General features: G+C 35.4%; 1 protein-coding gene across 3 annotated transcripts in view; it reads right to left on the bottom strand.

Moving 5' to 3' along the window:
* Window positions 1-1,971: 1,971 nt before the first annotated feature.
* RIPOR2 (RHO family interacting cell polarization regulator 2) overlaps window positions 1,972-23,518 on the bottom strand; it is a 124,034-nt gene continuing 102,487 nt past the window's right edge. For all 3 annotated transcript variants that reach the window (XM_051970597.1, XM_051970595.1, XM_051970596.1), the window contains 7 exons: window positions 21,450-21,585; window positions 18,632-18,793; window positions 17,301-17,459; window positions 15,066-15,268; window positions 12,174-12,257; window positions 8,909-8,999; window positions 1,972-3,773 (listed from right to left, as the gene is read on the bottom strand). In XM_051970597.1, the coding sequence (XP_051826557.1) occupies window positions 3,673-3,773; window positions 8,909-8,999; window positions 12,174-12,257; window positions 15,066-15,268; window positions 17,301-17,459; window positions 18,632-18,793; window positions 21,450-21,585 (936 nt within the window). In that variant the 3' untranslated portion in view covers window positions 1,972-3,672. The remainder of the gene's footprint in view (window positions 3,774-8,908; window positions 9,000-12,173; window positions 12,258-15,065; window positions 15,269-17,300; window positions 17,460-18,631; window positions 18,794-21,449; window positions 21,586-23,518) is intronic.

The following is a 23,518-nucleotide window of genomic DNA, read 5'->3' as shown; positions in this document are numbered from 1 at the left end:
TTATTTAAATTTATTTATTTATTATGAATTTATGTATATTTATAAATTTATTATAAACTTATTTAAAAATGTATTTTAAAAACTGTTTGGAGGAGAGTGATAGGATAGTTCAGTTGGATTGTTGCCTGTACTCTGCCACCTTGGCTCTGTTGCCATGACAAATTCACTTTTGACGAGATCCAAGATGGATTTGTGTTATAATTCAATATAATTCAATCAAGTTAGAACATGCACACTAATGTTTTATTTGTGTGTGTATGTGTATGTGAATGACTTAGCTTTCTTGTTTTAAAATAAATAATTTCCATAATTAATATACTTGTTTTTGGAGGGGATGAATTTCCTGCTTATTATAAGTATTACCATCATTATTATTGTTAGTAACTATAGTAAACTTGCACAAACCATATATAGAATTTCTTTGTTCAGAATTCAAATTCAACTGAACAAATATTTACTATATTAAATTAAAAATTCAGTTCAACAAATATTATATTTATATTTTATTATATATAAATATATATATATTATATAATATCCTATTATATGGGAAACACTGTACTAGAGAAATATTTCAATAGATCTCTGATCATATTGATATCGGCTGTTTATTTCCTCCATCAATATAGAACATGATCTTTTCATGGCTGCTGATTCTATTCGACTTTTTTCCATATCCAAGTGGTTGTCCTTAATCATACATACCAGACCACATAAACTCTCGTGGCTCCTATTGTCTCTGTACACCTCTTTATGTGCATGCTGTCTCTCCAGTTAGATTGTAAGTTCCTTGATGAGAAGTACTACTTCATTTTTGCTGTCTTTGTATCCCCAGCAACTAGCAGAGTGTCTAAACTATATATAAATATACTTTAGTAAATGCATGTTATTTGATTAAGCAGCTATATAAACTCTTTTGTTTAGCTTTTTAAATTCTGTTACAATCTGGTCTCAACTCATTTCCAGTCTCAATTATGTCTTACTTTTATTTCCATGATTGATAGTCTATCCAAATTGGTGTTCCTGTCATCCATCCCACATGGCACTCCATTAATAATCTTTGCACTAGAATTCTTTCCCTCTTCAAAGAATCAATTTCCCTCATGACTCAGTTCATAGACTGTTACATAGACACAATGAAGCCTTTCCTCATCTCCCAGAAGTGCCCACCTTCCCTCAAATAATTGTCTTTATTTTTACATATTTAAATAAGCAAATTCTCTCTCTCCACAGAACAGACTCCTTGAGGGTAGGGTGTTTGCTTTAGAACATAAAAACCAGAAGGTATGGACTGTTTCTTTAGTGTTTCTTTTTATTCATATTCCTAGCACAGTGCCTGGCATATTCTAGGGCATGATAAATACTTGTCGATTATCTACTTCCTTATTTGCAATGTTCCATCTGGCATCTGCCTCTAATGAGTTTCTCTATTTCCCTTTGAAAAACTCTCTAATTCAATTCTTTACAACCCTCCATTCAGGGGTATTTTGAACACAACAGACTGTTAAATTTGCATGCTACAAGCCATAATTTGATTTTTTTGTTTTATTTTGTTTTTTTAAGAGCTGGTTGTTAAACATTTACTAACACATCCTTATTTATATTATACTAGGGAGATGTAGTCTGTACATATTCATAACATGGCAGGTACAAAATATAGATTCAAAGAAAGTGATCCAGGAAGATGCAAGGAAGGAGAAGTGGTCAGCTATAAATGGCGAGAGCTGAATTTGGAGTTAGGAAGGTTTGTGTTTAAGGACCACCTTTGACATCTATGGGCTGTGTTTCTCACAGTTTCTCACAGCTTCCACTTGGACATGCCCTTCTCATTGTTATCACAGGCTTGGACTAAAGAAAATTTGTGGGGGCGATTACAGTTCAATTTGGTTGAAGGAATGACAAGACTAAATGTATTATTTTTAACTTGAGTCATAGTGTTCATGTCAAAAAGGATATAATTGACTTGAGGCATTTATTAGTTAATTCAAAAATAATCTTTATTATAATTTATGTGATCATGAGAGTGATGAGTACAAATGTCACAAAACTAGAAGCCCCTCCCCACCAAAAAAAGCCAAAGTCAATACAAAAAGGTTTGGAATCATCAGCTCATGCAATAGACATAATATATATGTATATATAAAAACAGCTTTTACTTTTCATGAAAAGAACCATTTCATCCATTAAACAAGTAAACATTTTAGACTATACAAATGTATTTTTTCAATAAAGGCTATATATTTATGTGATATTTATAAATTTACAAATATTTACATCATTAATAACATTCACAGTTGAAACAGTGATTTACCAGAAAGTCTGGCAAACAATGGAAACATTTTTAAATGAAGTGCTTTGTTTTTGATCTTTGAATTATATAAAAATTTTGATGAGTTTAACTGACATCTAAACAGGGTATTGGACCAAGTTGGATCCTGGAGCTCATATTCTTTTTAATTTTTTAAGGACTGATAAGATACCTTGGTATATCCTACTTTTTGTACTTTTAGGGAGACGAGTCATTACTTAATGTCAACTGCTTTAACCATCTCACACTAACTTAGCATCCTGATGTTGCTGTCTCAAACCTACAGTGAGGCAGTCTCTGAAGCACAAGCACTGAAGAGGTATATCTGGATGGTAGGCATCTTGCTTTAACTTTGCATCAGAGTCTCTTTAAGGATCAAAGACACCCTATCACATTTCACCCATTTCTTTTGAAGAGTGAAGGATCTCTCCTAGTCTTCCTCTACCCTAAGCATATCACAAGGAGCCTTTTAACCCTATAACTCTATTTTAGTTCTAGTGTATGATAGTGACAAAATACCCAGGAATATACTTGGAGAGTGAAACACCTGCTTCTTAATAATCCAAAACCAAATTAATCTTAAAATTTTCTCAATTGAATATATATACACACATATATATGAGTGGGTGTAACTTTAACTTATAGATCTTAGAAAATAATCTGACTTTTCAAAAGAATTGACATTAAATTTGTGAATTATTGAGGGGTAATGTTGATGACTGAAAAAGGGAAGTAAAAGGTTATGTGGATGTTCAAAAATTAAGTTGATAAACTAACATCCCACTTCATTTTATAGACTAAATTTGTGGAAGTCCTTTTTTGTGTTCTTCCAAAGGACATTAGAAATCCAAAGAAGTAATTCAACCCTGAGTCCATTATAGAGAGAAAACCACAAGGCAACTGACATTTACTGTAGCTTGTAATAACAAAAAAAAAATCAAAACAAAATCCTTTTCTTCTTAGTCCCTCCTTACAGAGATCACTTTTCCTTTGCTGAGATAAAACATCACATGAATTATTTCAAACTTACAGGAAAACTTCCATTAAAAAAATACAATGCATGTAAAAAGCTGAGATGTCCATCTTTAAAATATCATCCACTCCAGAGGAGACAGAATTATACTGAGTGTTGCTAGGAGCTATCAACAAGTCCATACACTCAGAGACTCTATCATTAGGCAAAGGAAACAAGTGATGGGAACCAAGTAGCCCGATTTGAATTTGTTCTGTAAATAACCAAGTCTCTCCACCCTTTTAAGAGCATCTCTCCATTGCCTCTTCTCCCCAGCTAAATAACAGCACCATCCCAGGCAGGAAAGCTAGATGCCATGGCCTTTAAACATCAGCAAAGGGTTAGTAGGCAGTTAGAAAGCGGTGGCAACTTCATTTCCATAACGACCCCCAATCTTCACACAATCTCGAGGAAACTGATCCAGCTGCTCGTAAGCCAGCCGCCCATCTTCTCCTGAATACAAAACACTGAGTGTTAATTGATACACACAAGGCCTTCAACTTTTTCTCACAAAAGAACTTCACGTCAAGGTTGCTTAGAGATAGATTTGCTGTAGGTTGGTATGCTAGTTTAGATGATGGGGGAAAAAACCCAGCCCAGTCTTTTTTTATTGTGGTCCTTAAAGATGTTGGAGGGCAGCTAAGTGCTGCAGTGAATAGCGTGCTATCCTGGAATCAGGAAGGTCCGAGTTCAAATATGGCCTGAGACACTAACTAGCTGTAAGACTCTGTTTGTCTCAGTTTTCTCATCTGTAAAATAAGCTGGAGAAGGAAATGGTAAACCTCTCCAATGGCTCTGACAAGAAAACTTCAAAAGAGGTCACAAAGAACTCCACACAACTGAACATAACTGAAATGACAGATCAACCGCATAGTATAATATAATTATTTGCATGGTTTCTTCCATGTCAGTATCCTTGCCAAGAACATCCCAAATGAATCATTAAGATTCAGACATAACTGAAAAATGATTGAACAACAAAAATGTTTCCAGTTAATATTTGTAACTAAGCTTCATTTGGGGGCAAATTTATAACTCTGACTAGGTTCTATAAATGTTCAAATTCAAAAAGATGCCCGGACTTCCTTACCACTGACCATCATCACCATTCAAAACACAGACATTTATTACTATTTGGGTGTTTATAAAAATAACATTAAGATAAACAGTGCATTTGATGAAGAAGTCTGCTGAGGAATCTCTTGTCAGGAATTACTAAGGTATGCTCTATTTTATGTAAAATGGGGCAGGGAAGTAATAACAAATTTATTTTTTTTAAAGTTCAACATTTAAAACACAGATTCTTAATCTTTTTTGTGTCTTAAATCTCCTTTGGCAGTCTGGAGAAACCAGTGAACCCCTTTGAGTCATGGTTTTTTTTTTTTTTTTCCTTCATTTTTTAAAATTTTGATTTAATTTTTTAGGTTATACATGCACATTCATTTTTCATACATTTCCCTATGAGTTATGTTGAGAGAGAAAAATCAGAACAAGAGGGAAAAACCATGAGGAAAAAAAAAACCTAGAAGAAGGAAAGGTGAAAATAGTATGCATTGATCTACATTCAATCTCCAGGATGCAGATGTCATTTTCCATCCAAAGTTTATGGAATTAACTTGGATTGCTGAATTGCTGAAAAAAGCCAATCTTGTTGTTACTGTATACTATGCTCTTCTGGTTCTGCTTAATTCACTCAGCATCAGTTCATGTAAATTTAGGCTTTTGTAAATCATCCATTAGTAATATTTTGTAGAACAATAATATTTTATTACTTTCATATTCAGTCATTTCCCAATTGATGGGCATCTATTCATTTTCCAATTCTTTGCCACCATAAAAAGAGCTGCTACAAACATTTTTGCACATGTGGATCATTTCCCCTCTTTTATAGTTCTTTGGGATACAGACCCAGTACTGACAATGCTGATTCAAAGGATATGCATTACTTTCTAGAATGGTTGGGTCAGTTCACAATTTCACCAACAATGCATTAGTGATTCCAGTTTTCCCACATCCCTTCCAACATTTTCCTGTCATCTTAGCCAATCTGATAGGTGGAAGATGGTACCACAGAGTCATTTTGTTTTGCATTTCTCTAATCAATAGTGATTTAGAGCATTTTTTTTCATATGGCAATAAATGTTTTTTTTTCATCTGAATAATTTTTTCATCTGAAAACTGTTTGTTCATATTCATTGACCATTTATCAATGTTTTTAAATGCCCATGACACTTCATTTGTAAAATATGGATAATAATAGCAGGGTTGCTATAAGAATGAAATGAGATAATATTTGAAAAGTCCTTTGCAAACTTTAAAGTGCAATATTTCTAGCTCTCATTATTAATATATTTAATTTATAATAATTGTAACAGAATTACAAAGGAAACAAATTGTATTGAAATACAGAGATATCAAGTTCATGTACCCTACATCAGGAAACTCTGATTTAAGGGAATTTTACACTGTACATTTTTGTATAATGAAAAAGCCACGTATAGGGAATGTGATTTCTATTCATTGGTTTCAGTTGTGACTGACTCTTTGTGATCCCATTTGGGTTTTCCTGGAAAAGATACTGGAGTGATTTGCCATTTCTTTTACACCTCATTTTACAGATGAGGAAACTGAGACAAACAAGGTTAAGTGACTTACCCTAGTGTCACACAGTTACTAAGTGTCTGAAGCCAAATTTGAACTCAGGAAGATGAGTCTTGATGAGATCTCCCAATTTGTTTGATTAATGAGGATTTTTGTGCATTAGTTTTTCTTAAAGCAGAACACACATGTATCACAGAAGCCTGGATGCTTTCAGTTCTGTCTATTATCTCTGATAGGTTGTCTTTTTTGTAGTAAACAATATTTTCATTTCTGTGTCCTTACATATGGTAATTTATATGCCTGAGAGAAAAACCCACAAGCCCTTTTGGGGCTTCACTTTTGTGAAAAGCAGGGAGACAAGATAAATTGATGGAGAAAAATTGGACTTGAACAGGTAGCAATTGTTAGGAGTTAAGGAGAATCAGATATGGCCTAATCCTGGAATGGCTATTTTTCCAGCATATCTTAGTTTGTTTTCAACAAGGGTAAATTTCCATATTTTTTTATTCTTCATTGTGGGGAACTTCTAACATGGAAACTTTTACTGATAAAAACCAACAACTTGTCTAACTTTTAGTCTTAGAAAAATTGTCTAGTTTGTACAAATTGATGCAACTGAAATGATCAGAACCAAAAAAACACTGTGCATAGTTTCAGGACCCCTGTGTGATGATCAACTATGACTGACTCAGTTCTTCTCAGCAACACAATTATCCAAGGCAAATACAAAGGACTCATGAAGGGAAATGTTTTCTATAATCAGATAAAGAACAGATGGACTCTGAATGTAGACTGAAGCAAATTTTTTTCACTTTATTCTTATGGTTTAAATACACATACACACACACACACACACACACACACACACACACACACACACAGTTTGTGTGTGTGTGTGTGTGTGTGTGTAAGAGATATTTGGGGCTATGAGAGCTTAAGTGATTGGCCCAGGGCCATACAGCCAACAGGAAGGAGGCAAGGCTTACTCCACGTCTTCCTAACTTTATGGCCAGTCCTCTCTATCCACTCGTCCATGCTGCCTTTCTAATGAATATACACTATGCATAAAATAAAAGTATATTCAGCTATTTATTGGATGTTAGTTTTACCTTTGTAAAATACTAAATACTACTTGAGGTCAAACTAATGCCACATTTTCAGGGAATTGGAGGCATAAGAAATCCTTATCTTAACCTCCAAACAAACAAATGCTAGTTTACTTTTCAGTTATTATTATTATTATTACTGAGGCAATTGGGGTCAAGTGATTTGTCCAGGGTCACACAGCTAGGAAGTGTTAAATGTCTGAGGCCAGATTTTAACTCAGGTCCTCCTGGCTTCAGTCTGGTGCACCCTCCACGTGTCCCACTTTTCAGTTATTATTTAAAAAAATATGCTGAATAGCAGAAGGCAATGTTAAGCCAGGGTGAAAAAGAACACATATAGAAGAATGAATAGGAGATTGACTTGACTATTATGAACTCCACAAAGAGTTAAAGGAGGATGGTTTCTTTCCAAGTCATATCACTGACCAAGATTATATCAATGGACTTCAGGAAAGAAAATAATAATTTTAAAAATGTGCAATCATCTTCTTTATTATACTATGTTTTGGAATGCTTGTTTTATTCCATAAATTAAAAATAAAATACATTAAAAAAAAACTAAAACAAATTATAAAACAAAAACAAATCAGTCAGAAACCTGTTAAACTCAAACTTTAAAAAGTAAGATAATTAGTTAATTAAATGGAGAGTCTAGTTTTTTCCTCCTAAACTAAAAACTGATATAAGTTTTATTTGATATAATTAAGTCTAGGGACTTTGAATAGCTAGGTAGGCAAGGACTAATCAAAGATTCTGAATCAAGTAGAGAGACAGTTGTATTTTTAAGGTCTCTAGGGATTTTCTCCATTTTGGTACATAACTTCTTTTATGGGTATCTTGAGTATCATAATCTAATTTTTCTCTCTTCTTGGATTGTGACCCCTGGATTTCTGACCTTGCAACCTGATCTGCAGTCTCTGTTTAACACTTAGATGTTAATGTGAAACAGTTTTGTATTATGGTGAATGGAAGCCTTGACCTCAAATCAAGAAGATGAGGGTCCAATCTGGTCTCAGATACTTACAGCTATGTGTTTCTGAACAAGTCACTTAATCTCTGTCTGCCTCAGTTTCCTCAACTGTAAAATGATAATAATAATTGTGCCTACCTCTGAGGGTTGTTGTGAGGACGAAACAAAATATTAATGTATTGTTCTAACTGAATTTTTAAAAAATATACAAATATTATTTCATTTGATCCCCACAATACAGAGAGGTAGCTCTTATTATTCACATTTTACACTTGAAGAAATTGAGACAAACAGAGAGATTGCTCAGGTTACCTATTGTCCAAGTCTGGATTTGAACAGGTGGCACAATGTTGCTTCTCTGTAAAAACCTTAATTACTCATCTATAAAATGAACTGGAGAAGCAAATGCAAACTACTCCACTATCTTTGTCAAGAAAACTCCAAATGAGATTGAGTCTTTTTCTATAGAGATTCAACAAGAACATACTTCCTGACTAGGCTCCATCCAGTGGGTCAGCTAGCTGCCCCTAAGTGGAAGATGGAAACTAAAGAATTTTCTTGTTCAATAATGTCTGACTCTTTTTGATCCTATTTGGAGTTTTCTTTGTAAAGATACTGGAGCAGTTTATCATTTCCTTCTGTAGCTCATTTTACAGATGAGGGACTGAAGCAAACAGAATAAGTGACTTGACCAAGGTCACACAGCTAGTGTCTAAGGCCCAATGGAAACTCAGGAAAATGATTCCTGATTCCAAGCCCAATGCTCTCACTGTGCCTGAACAAAAGAATACTCAATAATTTAGATCACTTCCTTATTTTCCATATTACCATGTATGGCCAGAAACAATCTACATCTATTTAAAAATATATTCACTAAAATGAATGGAATAAAAATATTAGAAGAAACTCACCAAGAGAGAGCAGCGTTTCAGATGCCACATTCCTGATCTCTTCATTATCAGACTGGCACAGACTTACCAGCATTTTAATGCTTTCAGTAGCCTACAAAATGTCAAAAAGAGAGTTTTAGGGAAATTTCCTGGCTTCCTACTTATAAGGCACGACAAAGAATTCTGGCATTTAGAATGGAAGAAGATAATTGCCATCACAAAAGAGAATCCAATTCAATTCAGCAAAGATTTAAGTACCAACTATGTGCTAGTTCATCTGCTAAGGGGTAGGGATACCATACATGTGGAAGCAAATACAACATATATTCAATATAATAAAAATAATTTCAAGAGGGAGAAATTGTTAATAACCAAGGGGATCAGGAAAAAAGTCTCAAGTGAGGGTGGCACTAAAGTTGTGTAAGTACTTGCAACTCATTTATATATAAAATAGACTTTAAATATCTTTTCATAAGGAGCAGTTAATGATGAAAAGAACAGAAAAAAAAATTATGTGTGTAAAAGAGATTGACATAATCCAAGGGTATGAGATATTGTTGATATTTTAGATGAAAATTTTGATGTCATATTTATAGAAATATTTCATTTTATTACAAATTACTAAACTATATACATAAACACAATTTTTAGATAGGATTTGGACAGTTTGGGGGAGAAAATGATTTAAGGAATAGATTTGAAGGCTCGTTTTATGGTAGATTTCTTTTGTAACAAGGTTGTATAAGGCTGAGCTTGTGTGGGAGCAATTCATTTTTTAAAAAGGCAGACAAAGATCTTACATTTATTAAAATTTTGAGAAATGTGAATATGCAGAGAAACAATTTCCAGGATACCAAAAGATGGAAGACTTTCTTGGAGATTTCAGAAATAAAAGAATGATTTTAGTTCTTCTAAAACCTGTGCTAATTCATGCACATAGAGTTTATCATTAAAGAAAATAAAACTAAGTAAATGAGAAGGCGAGTTACTTGTACAAAGTGAGGTTCTCATTTAAGCCTTGGGAAAAGATAGCATCATATGAGATAGGATAAGAGGAAGAGGAATTAAAAAACTCCTATTTAAGAAGTTTGATTTTAGGCAGCTGGGTGGTAAATAAGTGAGAGAATGTTAGACTTGGAGACCAGGAAGTCAGGAAATCCTGAATTTTAATTCTGTCTATATGATCCTAGCCACATCACTTAAATTCTTCCTGGTATATAAAACAATTTGCAAACCTCAAAGTACTATATAAATGTTAGTTATTACTATTACTGCTGCTGCTGCTACTACAACACCTATGCCTATGACTGCTTTGATGAATACTACTACTACTTCAAGATAAAAATATACTATAATATAAAAAGTTTTTATTAGTGGTTAGGTTTGTCACAAATAGCTAAAAACTTGCACTTGAATGGTACCTAAGGTTTGTAAAGTCCTTTATAAATATCTCATTTAATCCTCATAACAACCCCATAAGGTAAATGCTATTATTCATATTTTTGGAATAGGATTTTGCATAAGATAAAAAAAAATAACATGGAGATGGGGTATGAAGTCCTTAGAAATTTTTCCCAACAATTCCCAAAAATTTCTGGCAGTTGAATATATTTTCTCTTCTGCTTGAGATAACTGTAGTTATACTTAAAGACATTTGGTTGAATTAAAACTGATTCAATAAAATTTTTCCAGATAGTTGTTGTCTCTTGAAGCTTCAAAAACGAAATTCTCTGTACTTTGATTTCTAGAATTAGCAATTTATTTATATTATACTATTTCCAAAGCAGCCACATCTCTTATGTATTTGTTGTGAGTGTTTTACAGTGGCAAGCGAGATTTTACAAAGGAGATTTATAGAGTCTCTGGCCCTCTTGAGGAAGTGATTCTATGGGAGCTACTAACCAGATAATGGGTAGCTATGTGCTCCAGTGGATCGAATACTGGGCCTAGCCTTTCAGACTCATCTTCCTGAGTTCAAATCTGACCTCTGAGACTTACTAGCTATGTGACTCTAGGCAAGTCATTTAACCTTATTTGCCTCAGTTTTCTCATCTGTAAAATGAGCTGGAGAAGAAAATGGCAAACCACTCTAGTATTTTGCCTAGAAAATCCATGGAGTTAGGCACCACCAAAAAAACAACTTAACAATAACAATAAAACTAGATGATCTCTCTAAGTCTTGCTCAGTCACAATTTTGTGATAAAAAGAATTGTTGAATTGTTGATTGTGACAGATGGGTATAAGCTTGTCTGAATAGAGATTGGTACCAATGAGGCCATGGCCATGGAGTAATCCTTTTAAATTCCATGTATTGTAGTAGTATTTATTGTTCTATTCCGAGACTTCAGAGGGTGCCTTTCTGTCTAAAAGCCTTATAAATCACTGGTTAGATAGGAAATCGAAATAGAATATTATTATTATTATTATTAGTACTACTAGAAAAATCTCAGTGATAAGGAACCAGTATCATTACTTTCATTATAAAGTTAGCATTCATTCACTTGCTCTTCTGACAATTAAAGCAAGAAGTTTAGGGGTGTTTTGGATTTTTTAAGATAATGGGAGGAGCGCTGAAGGTTTTTTAATGGATGGAAGGGTTGGAGGTGATATCAGAAAGATTCATTTAGAAGGTTTCAGGGCAATATGAAAAACAATGTGGAGAATGATTTTGAGTGGAAGAGAAACCAGAGATAGAATGAAGACTCAGAAGGCTAATTTATTAACTCATGCAAGTCTATTAACTGTGGTCTGCCTCAGTTTCCTCAACTATAAAATGGGAATAATAATAGTACCTATGCCATGGGATTATTATAAGAATCAAATGAGAGAGTATTTGTAAAGAACTTATTACAATGCCTGGGTTATAGTAGGTGATTAATAAATACTTGTTCCCTCTATCTCCTGGCTTAAAAACTTAGCCCCAAACTCATTTTCTCTAAGCAGTCTCTTCTGGTTTACTGGCTCCTTTCTCTATCTCTCCTCTTTCTAGCTCCTTCTCCCCGCCTCCTCCTCAGTTAATTTCCCTACTGCTAAAGACTTTCTTTCAGATTACTTTCTATCTACTTTGTATATATCTTATATATGCATAATTGTTTGATTTCATATTCCTCATCAGATTATGAAGTCCTTGAAAGCATGCTCATTTAAATTTTTTTCCTTTGTATAAAGCTTAGTATAGTGCCCTGCACATAGTAAGCCCTTAATAAATGCTTGTTGACTAAATCAAACAGATTTGCATTATTAAATATTCTGAACTGTCAAAGGAATGCTGGTCCTAGGTCTCACCTCAAGACTTTTCAGGGCCATGCATGCTGCTTTCTGAAGGTGAAGGTTTGTTTCTGTCAGTGCCTCACAGTAGTATAGTAAGGCCTGGAAAAAAAAAGACACGTGGAAAAAATGTCAATCAAGCTTGTTTTTGCATGTAGTCAAAGAAAGTGTACTATTTCAGTTCCTTGGAACAGGCTCCCATCTCCTCGATCTGGATGCACCCCCAGGGCTGCAGACTTCAGTCTGTTGTTTGCCCGTCTTATCATGATTCTTGTCAGTAGCTGCTCATCAATTCATCAGAGAAAGCCTTCTAAATGTACCAAAGGCCTTTGGACTCTGGCCTTCCACCTGTCATCCCTTGCCCATTTTAGACCTAATTTCACTCTGGTCTTAGATTATTTTGTAGTGATAAGTGAATCGGAAAGTCAATTATGTCCCTGTTCCCTGTCCTTGTGCTGCCTCAGGGATCCTTTGGCAATCTTATAAAGTTTACAGACCTCTTCTCAAGATAAGTGCTTGACTGCATAGAATTATACCAATTAGATTGAAATGAATTTATCAAAATACTAAAACAAAAACTATGTGAACCATGTCAGGAATCCCTGCCTTAGATGGTAAGCTTGTAAGCAAGGACCAGGGCTCTGCCTTACCCACAGCATGACAGCATGCACAATTAGGTACTTAAAAGATATTGCTTGACAATATTGAGACCTAGGTATCCAAGGCCCCTTCTGGACTTTTAGCACTGGCATGGAGCTCTTCCTGAGCTTGAGTAGGAGGCATCCACTTGGCACTTCCTTATATCCTGCAGAGATATACAGCCCTAGACAGCAACCACAAAAGAACTATCACATTACTCACTTTAGTTTGAGCTGTTGCCTAAGAAATCCTGACTGCTGTGAAACCCAGATTGCTAATACTGCTAGAAGGGAACAAAAGAACACACTGGGTAGTAAGAACAGTTCATTTCAGTCTGTACCCAGGCTTACAGTATTTCCTTTGACAATGCCTGAGGCTGATTAAAAATAAAATCAACATCCCCATGGGAGATTGTCATTACAGAAGAAGCATGATTTTCTCCATGTACAGATGTGGGAAGAAAGAGCAGCAAATACTGCATTTGTCCTTTAAAGCTCTGCCATGGTTCAAGAACAATGAATCACTAAGAACAAGTGGGGGTCTTTTATAGTTCCCTGCCTCACTAAGGCAGTCATGTCCTTCCCCAGGACATGTCTTAGTGATCTTTTGACACTCTGTATATACGTTAGCCTACATTTCTAGTCATTTTCCCTTTGCATTGCAACAATTGGTATTTATGTAGTGCTTTAATGCTTTATATTTTAGAGACTTTGTAGATATTATCTCATTCGATCCTCACAACATCCCTGAGAATAAAGAATTACCAGTATTGCTGTTCTCATTTTATAGACAAGAAAACAAGTCCAAAAGCTAAGTGGCTTGCCCATAATTCACAATTACTGGATACAGGCTGAGAACCCATGATTCTCCAATTCCAAGTCTAGTGTTCTTTCTACTTTATATATTTTTTTGTTGATTCTGCCTCCCATTTGTATGAAAAGTGCTCCTCTCCTTCCCCCTGCTCTTTTTTGGCCTTTTTCTATATCCTTAGAGTTTAGCACAATACCTGGCACATAGCAGGAATCTAATAAATTCTTGTTGATTGACTGAAGGCACCCAAAAAACTTACAGGAAGAAAGGAGTCAATCATAAATATAAGAGGAAGACAGAATAATGGACAAAGTACCAATGGATATGGGAGGTAAGGATATACAAATAGTGAGAGAATGATGGAAGATGAGAGCATGTTAAATCTGAAAAGGACCTTGGAGTTCTCCCTCTGAGACTCCTTATTTTCTAATCACTGTGGTCACTGATTGGATGGCTACAAGATCATTAGCTTGATTTAACTGCTGAGAATGAGGAGGAAAGAAATAAGACTAGGGCTCAAGAAGAATCAAGTTCATTTGTTGTGAGGAATACAAAAGGAGTCAAAAGAAATGATAGATTATTGAGTAGAATGAAAAGCATAGTTGAGTTTAGATGACATAAAAGGAAACTACAGACTTCCTACAAAAATATAAGACAACAATGCAAGAATGGAGGAAAAGGACAGCAGTTTACTCAATGAGTCAAATAAGCACTTAACAAGTGTTTACTATGTTCAAGGTACTATGCTAAGCTTAGATGATACAAAGAAAGGCAAAAACAGTTCTTACCCTGAAGGAACTCACATTCTAATGGATACCTCATCTTGGCCCTGACCTTGATTTTTCCTGTGGCCCCTGTCTATTTTGGATATCTGGAGGCAGACTCTGGCTTTCCTGCCAGAAGTCCAAATCTTGCCTGTGTCTTTCAGTTTGGGTTAATGCCCAAAACTCAATTTTGGCTCCAGGGCCCATTTAACATCATGCCCCATTTCCTAGCTAACCTGGCCTCCCATTTCATTTGTGTTCCCTAGGCTGTGTGCTATTATGTCTATTCTTCTCCAGTGGCCTGGCTTGGTTTCTGGTTCCAGCCTATTCTGTCTTATGACTACCCACAATCCAGAACTGACAATAATGAAGGTCAGATCCTCTTTCCTGTTTTACAAATAATCAAACCACGAAAATTAAGAAACCTCACTGCAAATACTTTTTATTTTCTTAGCACCTTATCTGTGGTAGCATATTTAGTAGTCTGACAGATGTACTTCTTGTCTCTCTAGCTAGATAACAAACATGGCTCATGAGTTCTCTGTCCATTCTCTCTGTTGTGACCATTTGGATAGAACATACTTTTAAAATGCTTGTTGATTGAAAGAATGAGCCATATGGAATAAAAAGATAGTGGTGCATTAAAGCTAAATGATAGAAGAGGATTAAACGATTTCCCCATTATCTAACTACTTACCTTTTCCCTGAAATGCTTATTTTTGGATGCTGCTGCCAAATATAATGTCACAGCCTGACTAATCTCATCATTGTTTTCAGTCAGAAGAAAAGCCAGGGTTCGGAGCACTTCCTGCTGGACTGGGAGGTTGTTGGCTGTGAGATCAGTCATATTTTGTAGCAGCTTTTCATCTCTTAATGATTGGAGAGTTTGTACCATTGCAGCTAGGTTAAAGAGAGAAATGGGTAAATATTCTGGTCCACTTATTTAATATCACAATTTTGTGACAAGATTTCCTTTTTTTGATTACTTAAATTTAAAATTATCAAATTATTCATATTTATATTTATTTATAAATTATTTTTCTGAACTTAAACACATACCAATTAGGATAGATAATGAGACTATGAATCTTTGTTATGAAAAACTTGCTTTTCCTTTTAAATAAGGCAAATTTCAGCTCTGTCCTGCTGGTCTATAATTTCTATTGGTCTTTCTTTTGTTTTCTTTTGTGTATATTAAATAGGGCTCCCAAAAGTTTAACTGCACTTAGAAACTATTAAAAACTAAAATTGCACTCAGACTTTTGGAATAATCCATACTTTAATAACCTCCTTTATTTTGTGGGGGGCTGACAAGAGGAAGAATAATTCTATATTGCTTCCTTTACCCCGCTAACCCTGCCACTGAAACAGAAGAAAAATAAAACACTTGTAAATAATATACAATTATCACACAAAAACAAATCTATATATTGGTTTGTCCAAAAATGTATGTCTCATTCTGGACTTTAAGATCACCACCTCTCATGACATAGAGATTCCATCACCTTAAAGGATGTCTTAACTGTGCTTATTTTAATTGGTGACCAATTTTTAGTTATTTGATAGTCTAGCTTGATTATCTGGTTAGTTAAATTGGTTTGGGCATGGAATAAGGCCACAATTAGAGGCCTGATTCTCATTTGTGCCAGGAGGCTGTTCCCTGGTCATATATTTTGTTCTTCTTTTTGGTCCTTACTTTCGAGTTCACTGGTGAAGAGAACTCTTAAAGGAGAAAAAAAAAACACTCCCTTTATCAATGTAGACTGAAAATTCACCTAGTCTTAGAGGGCAGACTGGGAAAGAGAAGTGAAGGGACTTGCCCAAGATCACAGACCCAGGGTATCCCAGACGAAAGACTTAGATCTAAACTGTCCTGATAATAAGATTGGCTTTCTATCCACTCCACCATTTTGTCTCTTTAACCCTAATGGAATGCCTTGCATTCTATTGGTCCTAAGGGCATATGGGGTGAGACTATGGATAGTATAAATCCATCATTGCTACTGAAAAAGCTTCTTAGAAACAAATCCGTCAATAATGCACAGACCTAAAAGGCATATCAGCTATTTCCCCAATCCATTTTATAAGAAGTTTCTTAACAAAACACATTGTAAACTTTGGTTTTGATTCTATTATTTACATCTGAAAGGATTATACAGGAATACTAATGACTCATATTTACCAAGCACTTTAAAGTTTAAAAAGTTCTTGCTTAATAACAAAACACTGAAGAAGACAGGACAAATATTATTGGAGAAGAAACTGCATCTTAGAGACTTGAAATGACTTGTTTAGGTTTTTCCCCTCACAATACATTGTCTCCAGATACACCCTGTTCTATATAATAATATTCCTCTTTCCTTGCCCTGGATGTTTTTGCTTCACATTTCCATTTTATTTTTCTCCTCTCCTCTGTTCCACCATTCTGAATTCGTATGAGCAAATATCAGCCTGTTTTCTATGAGAGCTCTACCTACAGAGCAGCCAAAGAAAATAGCAATTGGAAGTTGGCAACTTAGAAGTGGCAAGTGAAAAGTAAAAATTTTTAAAAAAGCAAAAGAGTGAGTCACTAATAAAATCACTTCTGGGTTCCAATGCTATCAATTAAATGATTGGAATATTGGCAGAAATTCCTTTGCTCCAATCATTTACATTAACATTAACAAAATTCATTTTAATCAATAATCAAATATATCATTAAGGATATGATCAAATATATTACTATGTATTAAGTACTTTTTATGTGTCAGGCACTGCCCTAGGTACTGGAGATACAAACAATGAAAACATTCCTACTAGGAGAGAACATTTAAATTATAAACCATGAAGGAAAAAAATGGGTCTATCATCACTCAGGGGTACCTTTGGAATGGACGGGGACAACAGCAAAGAAAACAATTCTCACAGTGAGACAAATTCCAATGGATCTTACCTTGCTTAGCCAACTGAATTAAGTAACCCTCAAGGTCACTCACACCATTGCTGGCAAAGTAATAGTAATACTGAAAAACGGTGATGACCTCGGCGGAGAGGCTGGAAGAAAGCAGAGGTTCTGCCCGATCCAGAATTCGAGATACCAATGTTCGAAATGCTATGGGGAGACAAGAAACTGATCAGTCCTGTAGGATATGGGAGCTCAGCCCATCAGCTAAGGAGGCAGGGGCCAGACAGGTTAAGTAACTTGCACAAGATGACATAGCCAGCAAGTAATAAGGTTAGTATTCAGATCTAGTACAATAACATTCTTTTATTTATTTGTTTGTTTATTTTTGGCAAGTCAATTGGGGTTAAGTGACTTACCCAAGGGTCACAAAGCTAGTAAGTGTGTCTGGTGCCATATTTGAACTCAGTTCCTTCTCACTCCAGGGCTGGTGCTCTATCCCCCTGCTCCATCTAGCTGTCCCCAATATTCTTTCCACTATCTAGATGTAGATCTCAGTTCTTCTATGTTCCTTAGTTCTGTGTTCCTTAGTCCTTAGTTTCTTAGTTCCCTAGTCCTTAGTCATTCTGTGTTCCTTAGTTACCAAGTTCTGTAATACTTAGTCCTTCTGTGTTCCTTAGCTTTCCTAGTCATTAACTTTCAATTCCTAGTCTTTCATCTATGATTTTCTTTTTCTGTGTTCTGATTTCACCCTCTGGTAACTGGGCCCATCGTTTGAAAATCTTGGATATCCTGATTGTGGCAAAAACATTTTAGAGAATGGGAGTAAAGAGATGGGAAAACCATTAAGATGATCTCTGCAATCCTTTAGGTTGAGAGATGATGAAGCCTGAAAAAAGATGGATGTGAGAAAAGTGGAAGAGATATGTACAAGAAATGCTGTGAAGATTTAAACAAGATTTGGCAAAGGGTTGAATATATGGGTGGAATGACAGTAAGAAGTTGAGGATAACGCCAAGGTTGTAAGCCTAATTGATGATTCTATTATATGGATGGAAAAAAAGATGGATGAAACGAAATACATATTGCTACATTTTGACATGCAGTTGGATGGGCAGCCCATTGAGTTAATCTAGTAGTCTGTACATCATCATAAGGCATGTTAGCTGGGCAACAGGCTGATCATTTTTAAACTTCCTTGTCTGAATTTTAGACTTAAATCTTCATATTCCTAGTTTCATAATTCTAATCAAGTAACATGTTTACTTCTGAATGGATCCCTCTCTAAGCAGGCATTTTTTTGTGGGTCCCCTGCTGCTGCACAAAATTAGCACTGTACTCACTGAGGAGGATAAAATAAAGGTTTTAGGTCTGTAATATACCTGTTTCCGCAAGTCCTGGGTGTTCTTTGTTGACAATTCTGGCAAAATTGACCTCGAGCTGCTTCATCACCCTGTCAACTGAGGCATGGTAGACCCCTGCAGGACTGCAGCATGTTGTCCAAAAGGATAGGAGTGACAACTTTTTATGGAATTCTGGGATAGCTAGCAAGGGAAAAAATGTCATATTAGCATTCTATGATATACAACTTTGACTTACAATGGTTATTGAATGGCCAATAAAAGGCCCAACTCCAGACTCTGTTGTTCATTGTTTTGATGGCTTAAAATGAACATAAATAGCAATTGTTTCCCCTTCTGGCCAGAAACTCTAAGAGTCTTCCCCTTCCTTTTTGTCTCAATTCTTGTCAAGCCCTTAGTCAATGAATGAGCATTGCCTCAGACAAACTGATACCTAGAAAGACCTTAATTTAGAAAGGCCAAGATCACCCATTGTATCCTGGGCCATCCCCAATAGTTTGGACTTTTGTCTTGCCACTGGACTCCAATAACTCTGATGGAGGAAGTGAGGCTGAGGATTTTGCATAGCTTTGCCTCACTTAAATCCTATTCATAAGCAAGTCAAGACATTTTTCTCATGATATAATTAGACTTCTTTAAGAACAAAATAGTATGTAAAGGCCTTTCCCTTACATCTCTCCAAGAAGTAGGGTAGTATAGTTGTTATTGTTCATATTTAATAGATTAAACTGAGGGATAGGACAGGTTATGGCTTGCCCAAAGTCACAGCCACTCAGCATTAACTCTGCTAATTAAATAAAGCAGATGAAAGGAAATTAGCAAGGAAAATCATGGTGTGTGTGGAGGGTGAAGGGAAAGTTGGGGGGGAGTGAGGGGCTCATGGGAAGATGAGTATGGAGGTAGGACTGGCAAGCATTTTTTTCCTTAAAGTTTTCAATATGTAACATAGTAGGTTGACCATGAACTTCCTCTGGGAAGCTTCCATGTTGATTTAAAATGCAAAGATGTTGTAGTGAGTTTCCCACATAACCAATTGAGAGGCTCTTTTAATATCATAACTATTCAAGAAGTGTAAGATTCAGGTTTCTTCTCCTTTCATTTTCTAGTCCTCCCCCACACCCTCCTTTTGTTCTTTCATCTCTTAGATTTTTAACTCTCTTTCTCTCTTTCTTTTTAATAATAGCTTTTTATTTTCAAAATACATGCAAAGATTGTTTTCAACATTCACCCTTGCAAAACTTTGTGTTCCAATTTTTTTTCTTGCTCTTCTCCTCATCCCCCTCCTCTAGACAGCAAGTAATCCAATATACATTAAACATATGCAATTCTTCTATATACATTTCCACAATTATCATGCTACACAAGAAAAATCAAAAAAGTAAAAATAAATGAGAAAAAAAAACAAAACAAAAAGCAAGCAAAGAACAACAAAAAAGGTGAAAATACTATGTTGTGATCCACATTCAGTCCTCATAGTCCTCTTATTGGATGCAGATGGCCCTCTCCATCACAAATCTATTGGAATTGACCTGGGAATCTTATATCTCAAAAAGAAAAAAAGACTAGAGCATCAAAGCAGGAAAGGATCCAAAGGACCCTTGTTTTATACATAAGAATTTTATAATCTGGACAGTTTTGAATAAGTAAGAGAATTATTCCTAATGTCTTTGATATTTCTGGGCTGGCTCAAATTCAGCCTGCATGAAGAAGGTAGAAAACTGGAGTGAGACATCAAGTCGAATTCTAAATGAAAAGTGGGATGATGGAATATGGTGACATTCATAGGATTAATAAGAATAAAAGGTAGAGATTTAATTTGAACTTTTTGGAAATGTTTTCATATCACTTCCACAACAATCCTTTGAGTGGATAGAAGAACAGAGGTTCAGTGATACTAAGTGACTTGCCTAAAATTACATAATTAATAAATGGAAGGGCTGAGATGAGAACAAGTCTCCCCACTGTTTTCTTCCCACTTATTCCAGGCCAAAAAATACCCATAGAAGGTGAATCTGTGCTGGGTGAACACCCAACCATATAACTTATCAAAGAATTTCAGCTGCAAGTAATGAAACTAAGCTAGAAAGCCAGTCAAAAACCTTGCATGACTTTTATTGAACAGCTAATATGAAACTCTTCACAAATAATTGTGATTCTTTGGAAAGTGAAATTCATGACTTTGCAAGTGTGTCCAATTTTCAAACTTCACAAAGCCAGAATATCTTTGGCAGACAATATTCTCCATCTGACCCTTACCACCCCCTTCTCAAGTTTATGGACCATTTTGAATAACTATTTGCCTATGGCTTGTAAATGAACTTGCTAATCTTGTACTTTTCCAATAAGAGTTGGTAAAAGGCCTAGTAGTTTGGCATCCTGGAAATACACATAGGCTGTATTTTGGGGGTGTGGGGTGGGATGGGGAGGTGGAGGAGAATAGGATATTTAGGGAAGTAAGAACAATTCTGACTTTCTAAAAATAGAAACCTTGTTTATTTTTATTCTGTGGCCAGAGATTGTCCCTTATACTGCTACCAGCTTGCCATTGATAAAAAAAAAAAAAAAATCACAATATTACTGTTCTAGAGCTGGAAGAAACTTCAGAGACCATATGATAGAATGCTCCCCTTTTACAGATGAGGAAACTGAAGTAAAGGTAGTAAGGGACTTTTTCATGGTCACAGAGGTAGTAGACATCACAGATAGAATTTCACCCTAAGTCCTCTGGGTTGAGCAGTGTTCTTTCTACTTTACCATTCTTTTCTCTTTCCTTTTGAGAAATCTGGACAAGAAGCATCATCCTAACCTGGGATTTAGAGCCTATCTCACACATACTCACCCTCTATGACAGAGCTGATGTTTCCCATATTTTCGTCACTGATAGCTGCAAGTTTCTCCATCACTTGAACCTGTCCAGAGAGCTTCTCTAAGAGATCTCTTGCTATAAATGGAGTTTTGCTTGAGGACACAATTTGCTAATAAAATAAACAAAGTCATTGTTTCAATAGTTTTCATCAATCCAATTCAGCAAGCATTTATTAAAATGCCAACTATGCCCCTGGTATTCTGCTAAACCCTGGGGAGCCATAAAGACACATTCAGCCTATTATGCAGGCTATCAATTTTAAACCATTTACCTCCAATCTCATTCCTTTGTCATATGGTATAAAAGTTAATCACTTTGCTCAATTATTCCTGATCAATTTGGGCAAGGTTCCTTATCCTTATAGCAGTCATTGATAGACTGATGTAAGTAGATGTGTTGGTATTATTTTAACTTTTCCCTCCTGACCTGATTTAAAATTGTGCTTTTTTTCTTTAATGAAAAAATGGCGAGACTTTCATTCATTTCTTTCTTACTTAATGTAAATTTTAACTTGTTCTTTACCATTTGCGAGCCAATCAGCTGTGCACAAATGAGGATGTGATGGCAGAAAAAGTTAAATTGATAAGGGCAGTTAGGCCTGGATTTCTTTAAATAGAAGTAATAATCAGGACATTATAAAAATGATGCAATTATTTATGAAAATATGTAAAAAATTTTTGGTCTAGTTTAAAAGAAGAACATGTCAAAAATACTAGGTGACTGGGATCAGAAAAATTAAACTTTCTGATGAAAAGAAAAAGATACCAAGAATACATGTCGCATTTGTTATGCAAAAAAAAAGTAATAGCAATAAACTGTCTTAACTACTCCAGACTAAGATGTTAAAGGTTTGCTGTCTCTGTGTTTTCATCTCTGGGTGATTGTAGCCTGTCTGGATTTAAAGACTAGTAGAAAACAGAGGGACTTAATAGTTGATGACTTTGAAATAAATTTCTAATCCTCAATCATTTACTTAATTTCCCAATATCCTTCTCTGATTCCCCAATCTCAAATTCTCACTCTGTAAATGCTATAATTAAGATTTCATCACAAGTACTGGTAGTACTTGAATGACTATTCAACCACTTGACAATGCAGTGAGCCAATGAGTCTCTAGAAGGAAATTATCCTCTTTTGGGAAGGAAGAAATATCCTTGTTTCCAGAAAAAAAAATAATTCTTTATGACAAGACAGCAGATTTATTAGAGCAATTTATTCAAATGGCACAAATTAGGATCCATATTTAGTGAACTGAATTGGCAACCAAATTATCATAGTTTTTGTTTGTTTGTTTGTTTGTTTTGCTGAGGCAATTGGGATTAAGTGACTTGTCCAGGGTCACATAGCTAGGAAGTGTTAAGTGTCTCAGGCCAGATTTGAACTCAGGTCCTCCAACAAGTTGCCCTTCAAATTATCATAGTTCTTAAAAGTCATCTGAGACCATTTTAAATAGTATCATTTGTGGGAGAGGGGAATGAAAGAAAAGGGCTATTCTAGGGCCACACCTACCCTTCAGAAATCTTAGGCAAAATTTGCTTTTGGTTCTACACAGACTCCTCTTTTACTATGAAGTCCCAAGGAGACTCTCATTCTAACTAATGAGGGTTGTGACTGAGATAGCCAACGGAGCCCACTTCCAGGCCTGGGTGTCCACTTCTTCCCTATCCCTCTGGAGCCTAACTCTATTTGCCTCCAGATCACTTCTTATAATCCTGCACCCTGGACAACTGTAAAAAGGAAGGAAAAGTACACTAAACAGATACAAACACTTAAGGACTGTGTGCTGTCTTAAGTTCTAAAGTGCTCGGTACATAATAATTACATAACAAATCCTTTTCCATTCCATTCTAAAAATAATTTCTATTTTCCCAAAGCAGTTCAACCTCCCAGTTACTACTGCAATTTTGAATTATTCATTCACGGTCAAAAAATGTTTTAGAAATACAGCTAGAAATAGGGACATTTACTGGCATGTCCTTGAGAGACACGCCTGCCAACTTTTCCTATTTCTATCCTCAGTGACACATAAGAGGTACTTTGAC

The sequence above is a fragment of the Antechinus flavipes genome, chromosome 1, assembly GCF_016432865.1.
Source record: "Antechinus flavipes isolate AdamAnt ecotype Samford, QLD, Australia chromosome 1, AdamAnt_v2, whole genome shotgun sequence".
Lineage (NCBI taxonomy): Eukaryota > Metazoa > Chordata > Mammalia > Dasyuromorphia > Dasyuridae > Antechinus > Antechinus flavipes.
This window is presented reverse-complemented; position numbering and strand designations above follow the sequence as displayed.